The 20,672-nt window shown below is 36.6% G+C and overlaps 1 protein-coding gene across 2 annotated transcripts; it reads right to left on the bottom strand.

Annotated features, from left to right (window-relative positions):
* Positions 1-3,220: 3,220 nt before the first annotated feature.
* On the bottom strand, positions 3,221-20,013 carry LOC149966245 (14-3-3 protein epsilon-like). 2 transcript variants are annotated; one of them, XM_090171196.1, is made up of 5 exons: positions 19,922-20,013; positions 11,595-11,788; positions 10,857-10,963; positions 10,455-10,783; positions 3,221-3,268 (listed from the first exon to the last, which is right to left on the bottom strand). In XM_090171196.1, the coding sequence occupies exons 1-5, from the start codon at positions 19,983-19,985 to the stop codon at positions 3,246-3,248; spliced, it is 717 nt and encodes a 238-aa protein (XP_090027322.1). In that variant the 5' UTR covers positions 19,986-20,013; the 3' UTR covers positions 3,221-3,245. The 2 variants fall into 2 exon arrangements, with proteins under 2 accessions (XP_090027322.1, XP_090027319.1); XM_090171193.1 differs by lacking the exon at positions 3,221-3,268 and having other exon boundaries at positions 10,083-10,783.
* Between the last annotated feature and the right edge of the window lie 659 nt (positions 20,014-20,672).

The following is a 20,672-nucleotide window of genomic DNA, read 5'->3' as shown; positions in this document are numbered from 1 at the left end:
ACCGTCGTCCGTTCCTAAGAATTTCGCCTTCCATAAATACTTAACTCCGGCGGGTTAGCCCTTTGCCATCCATATTTAATGGATAAGCGCAATGGTCCACAGGTTAATAATAGACAGTAGGAGGACACGAAAAGAACAATCAGAAGTTGGGCTTCCCCGTCACGCATTTCGGGAGCGGAAATATCTAGAGTCGAGGCTACATTAGAGTCTCGTTAGCGACCTCCCCAGTCCACTTGGCCAGTCTTTATCTAAAATGACCCTCTCTCTCTCCTTTCGTAATCGATTGCGGGGAGTCACGCTAACGGCAGGAAGTATTAACTTCGTGTGTTCAATCCCTCTTTTTCGTGAGCTATCTTGAGAAATAACACAATTCTTCTTTCAACGAAAAAGAAAACGAAGGTAGGGGGCGGTAGGTAGGGGTAGGAAGAACCTAATCGCTCTTGAAAGCTTTATGTCATTATATATCGTCCCAATCGAAGACACCGGCATTGTGCGATCTCACGGGGAGCCACCTATGTTTGCTTGGCCGCTATAATAGGAATTCGGAACCTTCTCTCCGAATGACTGGAGCCTCGGACAACCAAGCCTGGTATTCGCCTTATTTTGACATAAGTCTATAATTATGTTCCATAAGTATGTCAGTAATAGACTATTAAAACGAGCCGGAATTCTTGCCCAACTTTGTTCGCATTTTCACTCAAACGTTCCACGAAAAGTTATCGAGATTGGCACTTTAAACGCCCTATACGCCTAAAATAAATTATGAACCTGATTACTTACAAGTTCACACTACGCCGCCAATTAACTTGGCGCTGTATGTAGCCTCCAGTACGACGCCGAGGAATCTTCTTGGCCGGCCAATGTTTGAGGCCAAGGCCTATTAAAATTTAAATGGCTTTCCTAACGAAAATTGTCGAAAATAATGACAAATGTTTAAAGGGGAACGGCCAAGCTTTTCCAAATATGGCCTTATTTCCGTTTCAAAAGATTAACAAGACGTCCAATATACTAACACGTACCTTATTTTGTCTTGAATAAATAGCTTTTGGCCCAAAAAGTTGAAACGAAAAATAACGTTTGGTGTGTGGGTTTGAATTTTCGCCGCCATCTTAGGGGCTGCCGCCAGCGCCCCTAACCCCGTATGAGCGATTTGCGAACTATCCTAAAATCGCGCAATTTAGGCTTAAAGGGGCTGGAAAGTGGGGTTTTGAAATCATCTAGTGACGTGGTATCTCCAAAAAAATTCGGACCCTGCTTTATTTTCTTTTTTCCCCGCTTAAGGAATTTGGCTCTGACGGAGATGTTTTGAAAATAACGAGGAGCGACTCGACCCGAGAAAGAGACTATAGTGAGAGGTATTCATACGCGAAATAAGATATTCGGGTCTTCGTGAACGTGGTTTTGGTTCTAGTATTTTAATATTTATTTAATTATAATGAACGAGTTTAATTCAAATAAAAAATGGAAACGTGATGATACGAAAATATATCTTGTTGGTGAATTAGATAAATGGGAAAAGGCAAAAGAACTGTGGTTGAGTTCTAAGGTTTATCAAAATGCTCCAGTAAAACCAAGGCCCTTAGAAATTGACTTCGATTCATTTAGCGTTTTTTTTACAATATTCGATGAAACTCGCAAATAATAATTAAAAAAATTACGAACACACTACTACCAAAAGACCTTATCACACAAATGAATTTTTCGTTAAACATTTGTTGTTCACTAAACTAAATCTCATTAAAGATTAACGAAATTTTAAAACTTCCTACGAGCTCAGCTAACACTAACCAAGACCACGCTGAATTTCCTCATACAAAAATCCCAACACAGCGGTGCCTGTTTACGTCTTCGCGAACTTGAGAAAAAGTAGTTCTACGCGCCAAATTTCGTTAATGACGTCACGGATGACGTTTTTAAAAACCCCACTTTCCAGCCCCTTTAGGTCTCTTATAACTGGAAAGCGCCGCGCGTGCAAAACAAATTTTCCGCATCTTCAGGCAGCGCGCGCTTTTATATGTTGTTTTTCTGTCTCACTGACTTCTCACCAGGTGTCGCGGCAGACGCGCGCTTTTCGATTTCCCGAAATTTCTTTATTTTATTAAAATTTAACCACTCAATATTTTTTGATGCGGTTTTCGCCATAAATTTTAGTTTTTAATGGGCTATAGGGCTATCTAACTGGTTAAAGCTTGACCGTTCCCCTTTAATATAAAACGTAAAATTTACGGTTCTCTTCTGGCTGTACTTATTTTGAAATTAAAAATGACCGTATTCATCGCCATCAACATAACATGGTAGTCATTCTGCTAACAAAGATAAGATAAACTCATAGTTTGTCTTCAGTAGCTGAAGTATTGCGTTTCTTCTATATAGACCAGGTTTAGGGCATTTAACGGACGAAGAAAATTTTTCGTAATAGGCGCTTAAATAAAACATCTTCCCAGTAATTACCAAGAAGTAATATTTCCGACAGCGAGGACTCATAAGTTATTATTTATATAGTGCTTGTTGAAATATTAGAAAGCTGGAAAACTTTCATCGGTTTTTGCTAAGCCTTAACATGCCAAAAAACGTTACCTGGTTAAAAGGAAACACTTGTTGCATACCGTACTGCAAAAGTAATATGTTTAGTTCTAAATGAATGAGTTTTCATCTTTTTCCAAAAGATAATTTTATACGAAATGTACTCTGCCTCCATGAAAAGCTTTAAAATTGCCCGGTATTATAAAAATATTACATGTATCATAAGTGGATGATAATAATAATAATATTATCTTCTTATACTTAGTTTTAGTAACATTATATATTTTACCTTCAAAAATATTATCGAAAATTAACATTAGTATGTTCCTTATACACGTGAGCCGACGCGTTTCTTATCTGACGCAAAATTATCATGAGGGCAAAAACGCGTCTCAAATTGGCTTAAAAATGACTTTTTGGCTAGCCATTCTAACCGTTTAACCGACCGACCGGAAATAGCTCCTTCCCAGATGAATTTGGAGAGGGGAGTAGAAACCGAGTATCTTTTATTGAAGCGTCCATTCTTAAAATTATTTTATTTCAAATCAATATTATCGTTTAGTTTTGCGACATTTTGTTTTGCCAAAATGTCTTGAATAGCTCTAAGTCTAAATAATAGATGTTTCTATAAAAGAAAAGTGTAAACACTATATGTTGAATTTACGCCGCAAGACAGACTTTTATTAGACTAGACAGTGTAGTCTTCGCACGCTCTCGCGACTCTAGCACGCGCTCGTAGACTTTGCTAAATGTTAAAGACTTTAGCAAAGTCTACGAGCGCGTGCTACTTAAACTTAAAGTAATAGACAGTTAGTCGAAATAATTACCATACGTGTATTAGTTAGTCGAAATAATTACCATACGTGTATTAGTTAGTCGAAATAATTACCATACGTGTATTAGTTAGTCGAAATAATTACTTAAAGTGTAGCAATTTGTCGAAATAATTACTAATACCTATTTGTAGAGTGGACGTCCTACCCAAAAAGATAAGTGCTTGTAGCGATAAAAATACGCCACATAAAGGGCCACAAAACCGTTGGAATTTTGAGGGTGTTTACGAAAACGGGAACGTATTCCTGGGTCACGTGACGGAAGAGGAAGACTTACCTGAAATTCGACCCGAATTTTTTAAACGATATTTTGGCCCTTTAAACGAAATATTAAAGCAACTGCCGGCTCTATCATTGCCACCTGTATTATGAAAAGCCCCTGTTATTAGAGATGGCCATGAATCTATCCGAATCTTCGAAAACAAGCAACTTTATTGGACAACGTGGTGCCATCTATTAATGGGAACGGAAACTAAAATTCAAAATAGCGAAACAATAACGTCGTCAGAGAGCCATTATAGAGTATTATATTTCGACCACTTTTAATCTACTTAGTGAACTTTAACCTAAATTATATATCCCATATAAAATATATTGTAAACAATTACTATAATTGAAGTTATTGACAAATTTTCAAACCAGCCAATCAACGCGAAGCATACTTTTATGTCCCGCCTTTTGGGTCAAAATGTAGCTTCAGCATCTTGTTTTGATTTCGATGCTAGCGACATCTGTTGAAAAAAGAGCTACTTCACCTAGAGCCGACACTTGCTTTAAGCTAGGAATATGAATGACCCGTATCCTGGAATGGAAAATTGTATTCCCCCAATACGGGCTCCCCGTCACACCTACGGTAACGTAGCTCGAGATAAAACTTTAACCTAAGTCTGTAGCGCCATCTAACGACAGGCAGTGTTACTAGATTAACATATATGCGTGTTCATAATTTCGTCTGCTTGACATTTTAAATACCAAGTAGTAAAGGGTTTTTCTTTTGTTTAGTAGTAGAAAATGATTTTAATTAGTGGAGAAAGCTGAATGTTTGGTTTAAGGTAGAAAAATTTAGTCATGGGAAAATATTGTTGCTTTGACAATTGTCGCAGTGATGCTAGGTTCCATAGTAACATTATTTTTTATCCAATTCCTAAACCTGGAAGGAATGGGAAAAATTTCAAAGCATGTCAAAAATGGATAGAAGCAATTAACCGTGAAACTATCACTGTGACAACTGTAAAACAACATCATTACGTTTGTAATTTGCATTTCGTTGATGGTAAAGGACCAACTAAAGAAAACCCTTTCCCTTCACAACTCACAAAAGAAGTGCGTGACCCATTATTTTCCATAAACGTGAACAAGACTGGAAACAATAGCTATTCAAAACAGAAATCAGAAATTGAAAGTGCCTTCTCACCCAAACTAGAAACTCGCACCAATAATAGCAATAATCTAAATATTATGGAATTTGACCAATTAGTGTTGCCAAATAAACATTCTATTACGGGTAGTGTAGAACTGGAAGATAACCAAGAAACATCACTACCAAACCAAGAAACATCACTAACAGTAAGCATTTCCACCTTTTTTTAATTGAAGTAATGATACTTAAGTATTCCATTTAATTTATTAGGAAGTAAAAGAATCAGAATTACAAATAATGATGGATGTAAACCCTACTAGAGTTGAAAGACTACCTGGAGATTCACAACAAGCTTTGTTTTTGGATCAAGCTATAGATAATGAACCAGTGCGTGAAGCGCTTTCCCTTGATGAGCTTCGAAAGGAAATTGTTCTACACCAAGAGGAAAATAAGGAAATTTTTTGTGGACTATTTTATTGGAGCCAAAACTCCTCATTTTGTCTAAACGAAAAGACAGTAGTTTAACAGTTAGGTTTGAAGTTCACCAATCATTGAATGTTGACATGTTTATCTTAGAAAAGAGTATTGACAAAACTCATAACATATTTTCAAAAGGCTATAAGATTAATTCTTCCCAGGAATTACTTGATATGACATCACATTTTGATAATAATTTGAGCGTCTGCTGGGGTGTATCTGAGACTCTATTTGACACCTTTTTAAATCACTCCCATAAGTCTGCTCAATTTTATCCAGAAACAAACAGCCTTAGGTCTCTTAAATGCCAATACATCAAGAAAAAATCTAGTGGTTGGTGTATAAATTGTAGGCTACTACGGAACAATTTATTGAAAAGACTTAAACGGAAGAAAAAATGTGCTATTTTTCCGAAGCAAACTACTCTTGGAAATTTAGATTTACAGCAAATACGAACGCGAATGACTGCTGTGAAATTAAAAAACCTGGCTCTCAACAGAAGAAATAAGGCTCTTAAGAAGCGGATTGAAAATCTAATTGCCACTGATGGTGTTCAACTTACTACTGAAGAAGTGTATAAAATATTGCAGGACAATCCTTTTGAAACAGCAACCAAATTTCAACGGTTTCTGTTACATCAACAACTACAAATTAGGCATACACCCTATTTTACAAAATAAATCCAATTACCAATATTGTAATACCTAATTAAACAATATATATTTACCATTATTTGTTTCTTTTTTACTTTTGGAAAAAACAGTATAGTTGTGCTCTTATAAAATTAAATAGATCGCTTTTCCTGGTTTCATTCTGATTCTAAATACTCTAAAAACACGTGGCGTGCCAACATCTAGCAGACGAAAATATTTTCTTCAGTTCAAACTATTTCCGTTAGATGTCTATACGGTATTGAGTTCAATGTTTTAACGCTGCCAAGCCTACCTACCCAGTCCTGCCCTTCATTTCCTCTCCATAATTTCCATTCTCCTAGCTTTAAGTTCCATTTCTTTGGTGGATCAACGAATTTAATAATTAGGCCACTAGGTTTAACAGAAACTAGAGGTGACTGGCTCTATTTACGTTAAGAACAAGTCGTAACTCGCGTTAGCTTTAAGCCTAACAACTTACTATTAAGTCCCACAAAGGTAAATAGAGAACTAACAACTAACTAACTGATATTGGAGATAATAATAAACGTACGATGCTTGCAATTCCCTCTTCCTTGGAACTGAACATTGTACCAATTACCTATTTACCTTACGCCACACTGCCTTGAATTTAATTTAATTTGTAATCCCGATTATATGAGCTTTAACCGAAAACAATCGCTACGCCCTCTTTTGGTGGTCTTCGAAAACTAGATACGTAGCGTACGGACTTTTTATGGTACCCAATTACATGACTATTAAAGGGTTAAGCGTGGATGAATTAGAAGCTATTATAAATTTACAATGTTTCGTGTTTCTTCCATGGTAACACAGAGCAATTACGACACCCAGATTTGGACATTATTCTCTAATGTGACCATAGTTGCAAACTAGGCTCTACCTCCTAAGAGTGTGGTTCAGCAGCGTCACCTATAGTGAAAGAAGAAAACTGCCTTAGCCCTATCATGGGCTCTATATAACGCATTGACAAAATAGAGAGAAAATTCGAGAAAGGCAAGTTACGGAAAACGTGTCGCCATCTATCAACAGGCTTTGAACTTAGAAAAATAGCGACATCTACTTTAATGCATCTAAACTAAATGTGCAAGGAAATAGCTGTTGGATTTAAAAAGCAGTTGTACATAAATAATTTTGAACACATTCAATTTAAAACTCGGTCGATAGACGGCGAATCTTATTGGTTTCGTGTCATCACGGTGTTCGATAATAACAGGGCTCATATCGCTATTGGCATTGAGTTGGGAATAAATAGAGGTACAAATAAATCTGGCTAGCGCAGGACCAATTTCGTTCAATATGGAGACTTTTTAAACTATATCGTTCAACCGTGGCGGCATCTGTCTCTAGTGGTGGAAACTATATTGCAATTGAAATTTTTGGGCGAATCATATAACTTTACAAAATATAGATGGCGCTACCGCCCAATTATAAAGATGAATATCGTACAGTCTTCTCAGAACAGGTCCTGCGTAACCATGGCAACCGAAATGGTAATTGTAATTCTAGCAGTATTATTACCAATTCAATGGCTATTGGTAACCCGATTTCCCTGATATTTCCAGGTTTTGCCACGAATATTTCCCTGATTTTTCCAGGTGCAAGATGCTTTAATGTCTTTAAACTATAGGTGCAAAGAAATAGCTTTTGGATTTAAAAAGCAATTGTAATGTAGCGTGTCAAAACGGTGTTCGATAATAATATTTTCGTTTGATTTAAATTTTTGGGGGTCTAGATCTGACCATTAAAGGCAGTATTATAAGTGTTTGAAAAATGGTGTATCAAAAGCGGGGCTAGTAATTTAATTTCAAATCCCAATTTCACACTCGATAAAATATGCACGTAGAAATATTTTACGGAAAGACCTGTTCCATTAGAACATTACAGTGTTGGGCATTTTCGTCAAAGATCCACTCAGCTCACTCACCACTCGTACTCGATAGCCTAATATCCGCTCACGCCTTTTTGAGCGGTGAAGTCAGCGTTCCTCTCTTTTCGCTCTTTTTTGGGCGGTAAAATTTGCGCTCCTCTCTTTTTACTCTTTTTTGGGCGGTAAAATTTGCGCTCCTCTCTTTTTACTCTTTTTTGGGCGGTAAAATTTGCGCTCCTCTCTTTTCCCTTTTTTGAGCGGTAAAATCCTCGCTCCTCTCTTTTAGAACGGTAAATTTTGCGCTCCTCTCTTCATTCTTTTTGAGCGGTAATATTTGTGCTGGCGGAGTGCCTAGGGTTTTAGCTTGCCCAGGGGCGTAGTCAGGGGAGTCACAGGGGACACGTGCCTCCCCCCCCCCCGAAATATATGGTTATATAAACCACTTTCTTATTTTTTTATAAAATTGTGTGCCCACTCCTAACCAAAATCCTGGATTCCTGGGAATCCTGGCTACGCCACTGAGTTTACCTGATGGCAAGTAGGCCCTGGCCTCAGGCTGTGGGCCTTTTGGGCCCTAATGAAGAATATGAAGTGGTCCACCCACATTAGGAACATGTCCAACAGTCCCACCGGTCGGTGACTGGTGGGCTCTTTAGCTTCTAGGCATTAGCCAACCAATATTTTTAGCTCAGTTTCAGTTCGTAGAAGTTAGAACTGTTTTGTTATAATTTACTTATTTACTAAACTTGGAAATAGCAATTACTATAAAATCTAGTTTTAAAATACACGATTTTAAGAGCACTTTTTTCGATTTCCGCTCATAGGACAGCCAATATCAGCGCTATTTTTTGAGCGGTAACATTTGCGCTATTCTGTTTTCGCTCTTTTACAGCGGTAAAATAAGCGCACCACTCTTTTCGCTCTTTATTGAGCTGTTAAATAAGCGCTACTCTCTATTCACTCTTTTTGGAGCGCTAAAATTGGCGCTCCTCTCAATTTCGTTTCGCGCTCTTTCAAAACACATTTTGCGGCTCAATTTCCCTCATAATAACAAAAGCGCTCACATTGAGAGGAGCGGTGCCCATCACTGGAACATTAGACTTGACAGTTTTCTTCGGTAATCCATAGACGAAAATCGCCTCAAAGAATCTTATGGTGACACCAAGGGCGTATTTAAATGCTGATGACTGGGGGGGAGGAGTGCCTAATAAAAATCAGTGAACCTTCCGTCAGCACCCCCCCCCTTGAAATTTTCCCTCAAAACACCCCCCCTGAAATAAAATCCTGGATACGCCCTTGGGTGACACGCATAAGCAAACAATTCTATCAAACAGTTGCTATGATTTTATTATCACTTCTTTACTTCTAACTTGATCAACATTATCTATCCTTTTCAGTTTTAGTTCTTGGAAAGTTGTACCAACTAGATTCTCTAACAAGAGATTTTCAACCTCTTTCTCCTCAGAACAGTTTATTGAAGGGTCTGCTGCAAAAGACCACTAGACAAAGATACGAGATTTGAGCAAAAATTGTTAGAAAATGGCGATTGTGTTTTAGATCTTGTCCGTCTCTCGACCTAGGAATATGAATGACCAGTATCCTGGAATGGAAAACTATATTCCCCCAATACGGGCTCCCCGTCACACCTACGGTAACGTAGCTCGAGCTAAAACTTTAACCTAAGCCTGTAGCGCCATCTTTTTTTTTTTCTCTAGAGTTTGGGAAGGGCTAGGGCGAAAAGCCATACAGCCATACGGAAGGCAGTGTTACTAGATTAATATATATGCGTGTACATATAATTTCGCCTGCTAGACGTTCAAAATAAGAAGATGCGTTACTGAACCCTCGTGGTTAATCTATACGGTTTGCACTTTAACCCATTTCAACTGATCTGATAATATCTGAAGGTAAATATGGACAATTTGATATCTGATCTATCTTAATTATTTCATTGGTTCAGATAACGCAGCTGTAATCTAAGAACAGTGGCGTAGTCAGTAATTCTAAACTTAGTACAGTCAAAGATACCCCAAGGGGGTTGGACACGGAAACCCCTTCCTTGTGTTCGCCACAGTGTCTGTCTGGGAATATGTTGCACTAGCCGAGATCCCCATTTAAAAATAAGATAGGTTTGAAGATCGCCAATTTGTTTTTATCTGAAATATTTATCTTATATAATCAACTTGATTTTAGCTTCAGTCATCACTATTCATTTAATCCACAAATAATCAATGAATAAATTGTCTTAGGACTTGAGTAAATTACTTATTTACTTCATCTAAAAATAATACAAGGACTGAATGAACAAAATATGAAAGCTACAATACCGGAACAAAAATACAGACGCCGGATTAATATATTGTCAAAACAAATGAACTAAGGCTCATCTTGAACTTTGTCATCAACTTTGTCATCACCAAGGAAGAACATATGAACTTCATAAAAAATACATTTGAACTTGTATTAACTATTTTTAAGGCAAGAATATTCAATTTTATGCTTTCGAACCACGAAAAATAAACTGAACAAAGTCCCCCTTTGGACTAGGAAACGTTTCAAAAACCCCAGTCCCCTTTAAAACACGAAATGTTTAATTAATTGCGATTTCCTTGGACCACTAAACTATTCACTAATTATTATCACTAATGAATGCTGTTTCTGAGGATTTCTGTCGAGATAGGGTCGCTACAGAGAATACAACAGAACACTGAAAACATAGTTACCTTGTCTCCATAATGTTAATTTATTTTTCAACATCTGCAAGATGACAACACATTCATTTTGGCTTTTTTCACTGAGCGAGCCAAGTTCCATCAAGGCATCCTCAAAGGCTTCGGTGGCATGGTCACAAGCTCGCTCTTGGGATTTCAATATTTGGTAGTAAAAGACCGAGAAATTAAGAGCTAGGCCTAAACGAATGAGATGAGTGGGTCGTAGCACTCTCTTCGCTTTGGCAGTAGCCCTTTTGTACGCTATCAAGGCCTTCTCCGTTACTTCTTGTTTACCATTAGTTGTGTCAAACTCGGCCAGATACTGGTAATAATCTCCTTGCCTGTGGCAAAAAAATCACGTAAAAATAACCGAAAACTTACAAAAGAAACCAAAATCTACGAAATAGAATTTACATTTTATGATAGAAAACCTCAAATTCTCCAATTATTGTTGTTGGGATTAAGTGTGTCTCCAAAACGTCGAGTACATCTCTGCATATACCTTTCAATTCGGTTTCAATCTGGTGTATAGTTTGGGAAATACGAAATTTTAACACATTTGACCATTACGAATAGGTAGAACCATTTTAAGGCGCCACTTTGGTCGTTTTCAACAGGCTCTAGTGGGAAAACGTCACCAGCGGGCGCTTCAATCGCGTCGGAAGTCGTCAGTTTCAAGGAGCCAAATAATAAATAATAATCAGCTAGACGAATAACATTGAGATCTTCAGTAACCTTTTTCTTGTACACGTTATTATTGTTAAAGTTATCCTGTCATGTTTTGGGTAATCCTTTTTATATTCCTTGCCTAGCTACATCTGGTGACTAGTTCTAGAACTAATTAATTTGACATATACAACATAAATCAGGTGGTCGGGTTACACCGCGTAGGAGGGTGGTGGCAAGCCCTTCATACCAAGCTAGCCAATAGCTCCCTCCACTCACTATTACCGTTAACCTCAAGAGGAGACCGAAGAGCTCCCAATGAGATCCCGGACTGATTTGATTGACTTTGAAGAGGCGGAGCTTACAGTTAGAGCCGAAGAGGAATTGGGAGCAACGCTAACAATCGTCTGCACGTAGTCATCTTCCCTCATTATGAATACATGCATTCTTGATTTGACGAGAAGAAATAAAACCGTTGTGCAGTACCTGTAGTCCATATTGCCTAATGAATTGAAGGCCGGTTTCGGTTCCTATGTACTCCTGTTCAAGAGAATGAATAGCCTTCCACGACTGTTTCCTCGGTCCTAAGGCGCCTTTGTAGGCCACTGAGAAAAGGTTTCTTTCTTCTACCGTTAACTCTTTGCTCAAAGTGGCAAGTTTCTTCATACTTTCCACCATTTCTGGAACATAAGAGGCGTTCAACGAATTTTAAATTAACTATTCGGCCCAATAAGGCTTTCTATAAAGTCATTACGCCGAACTTGTTTTAATGTATCGCTTTCGTCACGAGATACGTAGGAGTTCAGTTCAGTTTTGAAGGTTAGATATTTATAAAAAGGGCGACTTGTCGAATTTTCTTATTGCTATCATAGTGGAACGTCACTTCTACGTCACGAGTGACGCGGCCGATACATCTAAACAAGAAGGCCAGCGTTACTTAACAGAAAGGCCTATTATTCAATCGGCCCCTTAATATGTGCCAATCTAAAGCGAGTCTGTGCTCTAGCAACAAAAAGGGACATGCAAGAATTTATTTATATCTACTTATTGAGAATGACATTGTTGATACTATTTTTAGCGTTAGTTAGACATTAAAAATAAAAAATAAAAAATGTTGCATTGTAAATTTAGTTAAAGACTCACGCTTGACAATGGGTGTCATACCCGAAAGCTAGCAAAAAAATTTTAAAATAAAAATGTTTTAACCATGAAGTATCCGTCGTTGATTTTAATTTTAGTTTATACATCGAGACCATGGTCATAAAATTTAATTTATACGAATAAACAAGATGATTATGCTACATTTTGACCCAAAAGGCGGGACGTAAAAGTACCCCTCGCGTTGATTGGCTCGTTTGTAAATTTGTCAATAACTTAAATTATAGTAATTTTTAACAATATATTTCATATGAGATATATAATTTATGTTAAAGTCCACTAACAAGGATACGACCCAAGGTGATACACACCGATTTCGTTCAAACTCGAGCAGGGTTGGCCGATTTAAATCAGATTGATTTAAAACACGATTTAAATCGCGATTTTAATCAATGATTTTTTTCAAAAAAAATCGTTGATTTAAATCAATTTTTATATAGTATTTTTGAAAAAGAAAAACCTGGCCAAATGCTATAATTTAGGTTTAAATATAATCTTTATCGTACTTCCCCCTAATGTTGCATTGGATTCTACCTGTGGGTGGAGATTCTGCCGAATTTTTTTTGTAAAGTACCAAAATAGGTTTTAAAAAATAAAAACTTCTATATGATTATTAGCTTAAATTTAATAAATTCATTATACATATATATAGATTAAGTCTTTAAAAATTAAAACATAGTGGTTTTAGGTAAAATTATGATACTTAATTATATAAAACTTTGAAATTTTAATTAAAATCAAAAAATCAATAAAAATCTGATTTAAATAAAAAAAATCGATTTATTTGATTTTTTAAAAAAAAATCAAAAAATTGCCAACCCTGAACTCGAGGGATTGGTAGACCTTCATGTAACTTGAAAAATCCTAAAGTGAATTTATTCAATGGGTAACGGTTATTCCATGGCAACGAAAAAAGTAGAGTGTAAGTTGTCTAAATATAATGCTCTGCAATGGTTCTCTGACGACGTTACCCTTACGAAAATGACTTGATCCAATTTTGGACATTGGATCAAATTTGTATCAAGCTATATCCCGAAGGGATCAAATAAGGATCAACTATTTCTTGATCAAATAACCTTTATCAAATTTGGATCCAAAAAAAATATTTTAACAAAGAACTGGATCCAAGTTTGATCGAAATTGGTTTGATCCAATAGCATTGGATCCAAATTAATTTGATCAAATAAAATTGTATCAAATTCAGATCCAAAAAAATCTTAACTAAGAATTGGATCCAAATTTGGATCCAAATTAATTTGATCAAATAAAATTGTATCAAATTTAGATCCAAAAAATCTTTTAAATAAAAATTGAAACCAAGTTTGATCCAAATTAATTTTATCAAATAAAACTGCATCAAATTTGGATCCAAAAAATCTTTCAACTAAGAATTGGATCCAAGTTTGATCTAAATTGTTTTGATCAAATAGCATTGGATAAAATTTTGATCTAAATTAATTTGTTCAAATAAAATTGTAACAATTTTAGATTCAAAAAATCTAAACTAAGAATTGGACCCAAGTAGGATCCAAATTAATTTGATCAAATAAAATTTTATCAAATTTGGATACAAAAATCTTTTAACTAAGAATTGAATTAAAGTTTGATTTAAATTAATTTGATTCAATAAATTTGTATCAAATTTGGATCCAAAAAAATCTTTTAACTAAGAATTGTATCCAAGTTTTATCCAAATAGGTTTGATCAAATAAAATTGTATCAAATTTGGATCCAATTGATATTTCACCGGGACACTTTCTTGGAATCGTGTATGGAATCTTGTACGGTGTCGTCATGGACTAATTAACAACAGGGACGGTCCGGCATGGGAAAAAATAAAAAAGAACAAGCATCGACGCACTCTAGCGGTACTCGCGGGCAAAACAGGAAATGCTTGTATAGGCTGGTGATTCAAAATAGGCGGGGGGAGTAAAATAGGGCAAGAAGCTTCCTTGGAATGCTTGGAATTTAAAATTTGAACCACGAGATTACCATGCGGGGCTAATATATTAGTCTTTTAAATTAATCGTCGTAAAAATTTAGAATGTCGAGCTTCTTCGATCATACTTATAGTAAAATATTCTGCTTACCGTCTGAAAGTAATTTCCAAATTTGTAACGGTTGATATTATTAACATTGTATAATATTATTTATAAATATAAATGATCGTACCATGGCTTAATAGTTGCTTACCTTTTTTATGATGAACAATTTAGAATTAGAAGATATCTTAGAATTAGAAGGGGAAAACGTATTATTTAACTATACTAATTATACTTATTTAACGTGATAACATGGGGCTTCCTTTGTAAACCACAATCTGAAAATTCAAATCGCAACCGCTAAACCGTTAAAAATGTTTCCCGACAGATGGCGAAATTTCAAAAATCAGTTTCCAGTTTATGACGTTTGAATCACCAGGATAAAAAATATTTGCCTGGCAACGCTGCTGAACACGTTAACACTTTTTTTGGGTCTTTATAGGGAAATGTTATAGATCTGGACCGTCCCTGTTGTTAATTAGTCCATGGTGTCGTCATCTACCGCCAGCCGTTAGAAACACTGAGAATAACTTAAGCCAGAACAATATCGATCTCAGTAAATATATTTTTCTTTGAATGGTTAAATTTATAGAACAACTGGCAACATTTAGATAAAACTCTACAGCATAGAAATCAGAATGTAACTAGAACGATTTTTGCAATGGATCACGCGCCGATTTGAAACTGGCGGATTAGTCAATAACGCTCAAGGTTAGTAAAAATTTTAAAAAAGGTATCCTCGTTTGGGTGGTTTTGGTTTACGCGTCGTCTTTTTATTTTAAGTCCGTTCCCTACCTTCTACACTCAAGTCGGTTCTCTAATAGTTAGCCTTCTCAAAGTTGCAGTGACGTCACTCGGCTCTGGCCAATTACATTTGTTTGTTTTATTTAATCTACCATCTAAGCGGAACCAGGGGTAAAAACAAGGGATTTGGGTGGGGATATAATTCATTGTTTTTGTTAATTTTTGTTTTATTTACCTCAATTATTTTCGTTTACCGCGTTTTGAGCACTTGGAGCACGTGATGCACGTGCCGTTTTTTGACCAGTTTCTTTCTTTTAGGCCTAAGTAGACGACGTTTGGCAGGTATCGTAGGTTTACTAGGTTTTTGGCCTAAAAATTAGCTTTTCATTATAGTACCTTATCGTTTCTTGGCATGATTTGTTATGTATGTAAGAAATTTTTCCACAATGTTTAGCGTCGTTCTCGTCCTTTAGACTATGATTAATTGTCAAATGAGCTTTGCTGTGAGTTACTCTAACGATTAAGTGAAAAGTGAAGTATCTGCTGTTAATGTTATTTAATATAAGTCACGGCACTAAAATTACCTTTTTTCAAAGTATCGATTACCACCCAGATTCCGTACTTATAATGCTGATCCCAGTCGCTATCCTAATCTTTCTGGACCGGATCCAAGTCTCATTGGATCAAAAATTGATCCAAATGTCATTGGATTAAGAGCGGATCCAAATGTCATTGGATTAAGAGCGGATCCAAATCTTATTGGATCCCACTCGATCCAATTCTCATTGGATCCCTACCGGATTAAAGCCTCTTTTGATCAAAAGCTGTTCCAAAACTAATTGGATCCAGACCGGATCCAAATATCTTTGAATGCCAACTGGATCCAAATCTCATTGGATCAAGACCGGATCCAAATCCCATTGGATCCCAACTGGATCCAATTCCCATTGGATTAAGTGCTGATCCAAATCTAATTGGATCAAGAGCGGATCCAAATATCCTTAGATCCGAATCTCATTGGATCAAGAACGGATCCAATTCTAATTGGATCAAGACCCTTGGATCCCAAATAGATAACAGTTGGATCCAAAATTTAATCCAGAGAAATCTGTAATTGGATCCCCGTTTGATCTGTCCAATTTTTGATGAAATTTGGATCAAATTTTGATCCACCATTTTCGTAAGGGTATTGTTTCGCTATTTTGAATTTTAGTTTCCTATGCCATTAATAGATGGCACCACGCTCTCCAGTAAAGTCGTTTCTCTTGAGGAATCGGATAGATTCATTGGCATCTCTAATAACAAGGGCCTTATCATTCATAATGCAGGTAGCAATGATAGAGCCGACATTTGCTTAAAAGGGCAACAAAAGTGGGCGTGGTAAAAAAACTAAGTGGCAGAATCTGCTCAAGGGGAAAATGTGGAATGGCCTAGTTCAGCGACAAAGGTATTAGCATTAGTGTCACGGCGCAGTTTGAGCAGGTTCTGCCGCGTAGCTTTCCTCGCGTCTATTTGTTGCCCTTTAAAACGACGAAACACGAAAAATTACGAACATTTTCAAGGTCTATTCGATTTGGTATTTGATCGAATTATTTGCTGTAACCAAATATCTTGCACACCAAATCCGTTGTAGCATAAGTGGATAATAAAAATAAGTATGGCACAGAACGTCTGTCGTGGAGTGATTGCGAAATAGGAAGTTTCCGAACAGGAAACTCGTCCCTCTCTACTCTCTCCGTTGGCAAAATAGTTGGTTGGTTTGATGGCGATAAATACGAGCGTACAATCGTAGGTTTGAAATTCGGGAAAAACTAACTTCTGAAATGGAGCCAGTGTTTATAAAAGTTTGAAAGTATTTCAATTTTCAATAGGGAGTTAACATCCGAGGGGAAAAAAAAAAGATTACGTAGAGGTTTTTTTTTTTCGCTGGCAATTTTGGCGCCATCTCTCGTGAATTTGTATTAACTATAGTGTCCGCCATATTGGGTAGAAACGTAGAATAAGTTGAATAATGGGTAGGACTAAGAAAGTAAAGGAAGATGTTCCTTCAGATTATGTTAATGAACTCCCTGATCATGTTAAAAAGAGGTACCTTGAAAAAATGAAATTAATCAACAATATCGATCCATATAAAATGAATTCAGACGATTTGAAACAAGTTCATGGGGATGGAGAACATAGAGGTGTAGGGTTTGGTTTTGAACATTTGCCGCCTACAGAATATGGGCATCTTTATCATTATTTAATTCACGGTATTTCACCATTTACTGAGGACCAATTAAATAATCGAAAAAGCCTTTTAGCCTATAATAATTTTGAGAATGGGTTTGTCCGTGATGTTCAATCGAAACAGATAGGCAGATTGTGTACTGCGGTGGTTTCATTTAGAGTGTTTAAAGATAAATGATGTTCCCAAAGGGAAATGATTTTGCCCTGATTGTGTTAAAGTTAATCGATCAAATAAGCGTAAAAAAAACCATAGTAAAAAATAAAAGAAAATGAAGTTGTTTAAAACTATCACTTGATATTTATTTACAAATTTTTCCAGGTTATACGAGCAAGATTTTAATTTTGAAAATTATATTAATCAAATGGCACAACTGATTGGCAAAGATTAGAAAGATAACAAACTGTTCCTTGCGGGGTTATTCCAATGAGGAATTTTACTGTGTTTTGATGCTTGTAACTAGACCATGTTTCGGCTTTTGTTAGTATATTTGATGGTTTTTCCATAAAAACTTCAAAACAGTCGATGATAACTGCAACCTTTTGACCAAATTTATCTCTGAAGCACATAGGCATTGTTTTTTGTAGCTCGTCTCTATCTGGCCCGTGAATAAATTTTGTCATACGTTTGTATAACGCATTCAAACAGTTATAAAATTATCTTGATATTGTCATTTCGGAAACGTTGAACCTATACGCTAGGTCTCTGTTGCTGGACCCAAGCCGGAGTTTCATCAAAGTCAAAATTAACTGCTGGAAAGGGGTCAGTTTGGAATTTTGAAACAAGTAGCTTTTGATTCCGTTAAACAATGTCAAGAGAGTTGAGTAGGTTTCTAGTCCGGAAAAAAACCTTGTGCGGGAATCATCATTGACGAATGTTGATTGAACGAAGTTTCTTAAGTTCAGTTCATTTTGAAGTTTCTCTAATTTACAAATTAGCTGAACATTGTCTTCAAACAAATTTTTAATTTTATCTTCTGCCTCTTTAATTGATGCTTTCAATTTTTCAGCTTCGGTGAAAGATTCTTCAACTTTGAGCTTGCTTGCTTCAAATTCAAACATTTCAATAACCCTGAAGAGCGTTTGGGTTTCATTTTCCATAATTTCAACTTTCATTGTTTGAGTATCAGAACTTGCTTTTGGAGCGATATCTGTTTGCCCGCTGAAGTCGCACACTTCTTTTCCAACCGTTACCTGGGCACTGAAATCCTTCCGTACCATATAAGTTTGCGTTCCAAAATCATTGGAAATGTTTTTTAAAGGAGATTTCGAAACTTCAGATAAGCTTATTTCATTAAACGTGCTATTCATAACCAAAGAAGTATCAACTCCTAACTCCGATTCTTGTAATGATAACCCAAGTGCGCTATCTTCAAGGATGTTGGTGCTTATGTTAGAAATATCTAATTGTGAAGCTTTGACTTTTCTTCTTTTAGCGTTGGGTAGTTGTTCTGGGCACGCTCGTTTAAGTCTTCTTTCAAAACGTTGCAGTTTTGAACTGTTGACGCTTTCATATTTTTCATTGCCATTTACGAATCTAGACGGGAGCCAGTCTGGATTAGAAGTGTCAAACAATGACGATGGTGCTGTAATATGTTGGATATATTTTAGAATACTTATTTAATTAACCAAAATATTTGTTAACCTTTACCTCCAGAGAGAAAGTGTTTTGAGCATATCCTCATATGTTCACTGTAGGCTTCAGGTGCAAGGCTTAAAAATCTAAGCCATTTACGATTTCTTTCTTTTGAAAGTTCCTCGGTTTTTTCACCTTGGTGTTTTACTACGCGAGGGATCCTGAAAAATCCTATCTTACTCTCATTATCTATCGCCCCAAAAACACTTTTACACCCCTTGACACCGCAACTTTTAACCATCTTTAGAGCTCCGACTGTATGTCTGTAAACAGATAATTTCAACCCAATATGGCCGACCACAGCTTTATTATGAAATATAGTTCGCGGATGCCTCGAGAGATGGCGTGTAAATCGCGCCGATTTTTGAAAATGACGTCAAACCTATGTCAGTTGTTAACTCCCTATAGGCCTTAATAAATAAATATATTTTCGATTAAGCGAAAATAAGTTGAAATATGAAAATGTACACACCTACATGGGATCTCAGACCACTGACCCCAAGCTTGGAGTCAGTGGTCTGAGATGGGATCCTAGACGTGAAAATTCGTATAAATTACCAATGAAGTCGCGAAAAGCTGAGGCAACCATGCTGTCACGAAATGTGCCCCTTTTCATCCTACCCCCAACTTCAAAAAACCTTCCGCGGCCGGGAAGCTGTTGGAAACTTCGAATTTATTTTACCGTCTAATGTGTTTTTCATTTGCTGTCTCAATAAATTTGCATGTGTTCCATTTACGAAAACGATCTTCCGATTTTGAAAGGTCAAAAGATTCAAATAGCAAGGTATTTGCGTTTTCGAACGCGCTCTATTCACCTGAGCATTTTGTTTTCGCGAGTTCAATCTAGCCTAGGACAATAGCTCGAGAGTTTTTGAAAATTGATCCATCTCTTTCTCGAATGGGGTGGGGAGGCATCAATGACGTATAAATTAAAAACGCCAATAGTTTTAGATTTACCAAGGGTTAGGAAAGAGTACTAAGACTAAAGTTTAAGAAATTCTACTTACCGTTGTACCTTCCTGTTTGATCGTCCAACTGGGCTTTGTACAAGTAATCTAGTCTTTTCGCCATATTATACAGATTTTTTTTAAAGAAATAAGGAGCTGGTACCGTAATAGGGATAAATGAATTAGATGAATTTAAATCTAATGAGCTCGAGACCTCACATCGGCAGGGAAATTTAGATTGCGAGCTCGAGCCCGACACCCGACCAATTATTGGCGAGACCAAGGCGAGCCCGAGACCAACCGTGAGCTCATATACTAATTTAGTGAGGTGAGCTCGAGCCCAGCTCTTGGCGTTGACCTATGATTGTAGGTACTTATACGTTTAGTATGAATAATCTCGTGGTAAGCAAACTCAAATAAACAATAATTAAAGTTTTGGAGGTAAAATAACAAGGGGTTGTGTAAAATCGGTAACTGTAACCTAGCTTTTATGCTAATTTTTATTGCTTTCCCTGTCTGTCGGTTGACGATGAATTCGGTGTAGTTTCGGCCGCAAACTATTTGGTTTCCATTTTGAACCAATACAACTGACCTGATACTAGGCGAAAACTATTCGCTAGTTTTGGAGTAATTTTTTTGAAATAGCTAGCAACTTTAATATACAGTTTGGCTGTTATTGTATGGAAGAAGTTGGTAGTTTGGGGTAAAAAGTTTACTCTTCTCGTCCCAAAGCGAGCGATTAGTTTTGGCCTCATATCTGAGCGTAAATGTGGATAACCTGATATCTGATCTAACTTAATTATTTCCTCTG

The sequence above is a fragment of the Leiobunum rupestre genome, chromosome 1 (assembly GCF_980474605.1).
Source record: "Leiobunum rupestre chromosome 1, qqLeiRupe1.1.hap1, whole genome shotgun sequence".
Classification (NCBI taxonomy): domain Eukaryota; kingdom Metazoa; phylum Arthropoda; class Arachnida; order Opiliones; family Sclerosomatidae; genus Leiobunum; species Leiobunum rupestre.
This window is presented reverse-complemented; position numbering and strand designations above follow the sequence as displayed.

Excerpts from the sequence above, each read along its gene's own strand:
- LOC149966245 (XM_090171193.1), bottom strand. The coding sequence starts at position 19,985 with ATGGCGAAAAGACTAGATTACTTGTACAAAGCCCAGTTGGACGATCAA. Across the intron at positions 10,964-11,594 it reads TTAGGCAATATGGACTACAG|ATTGAAACCGAATTGAAAGG; the intron begins GTACTGCACAAC and ends ACTATACACCAG. Across the intron at positions 10,784-10,856 it reads GAGGTTTTCTATCATAAAAT|GCAAGGAGATTATTACCAGT; the intron begins GTAAATTCTATT and ends TTTTTGCCACAG.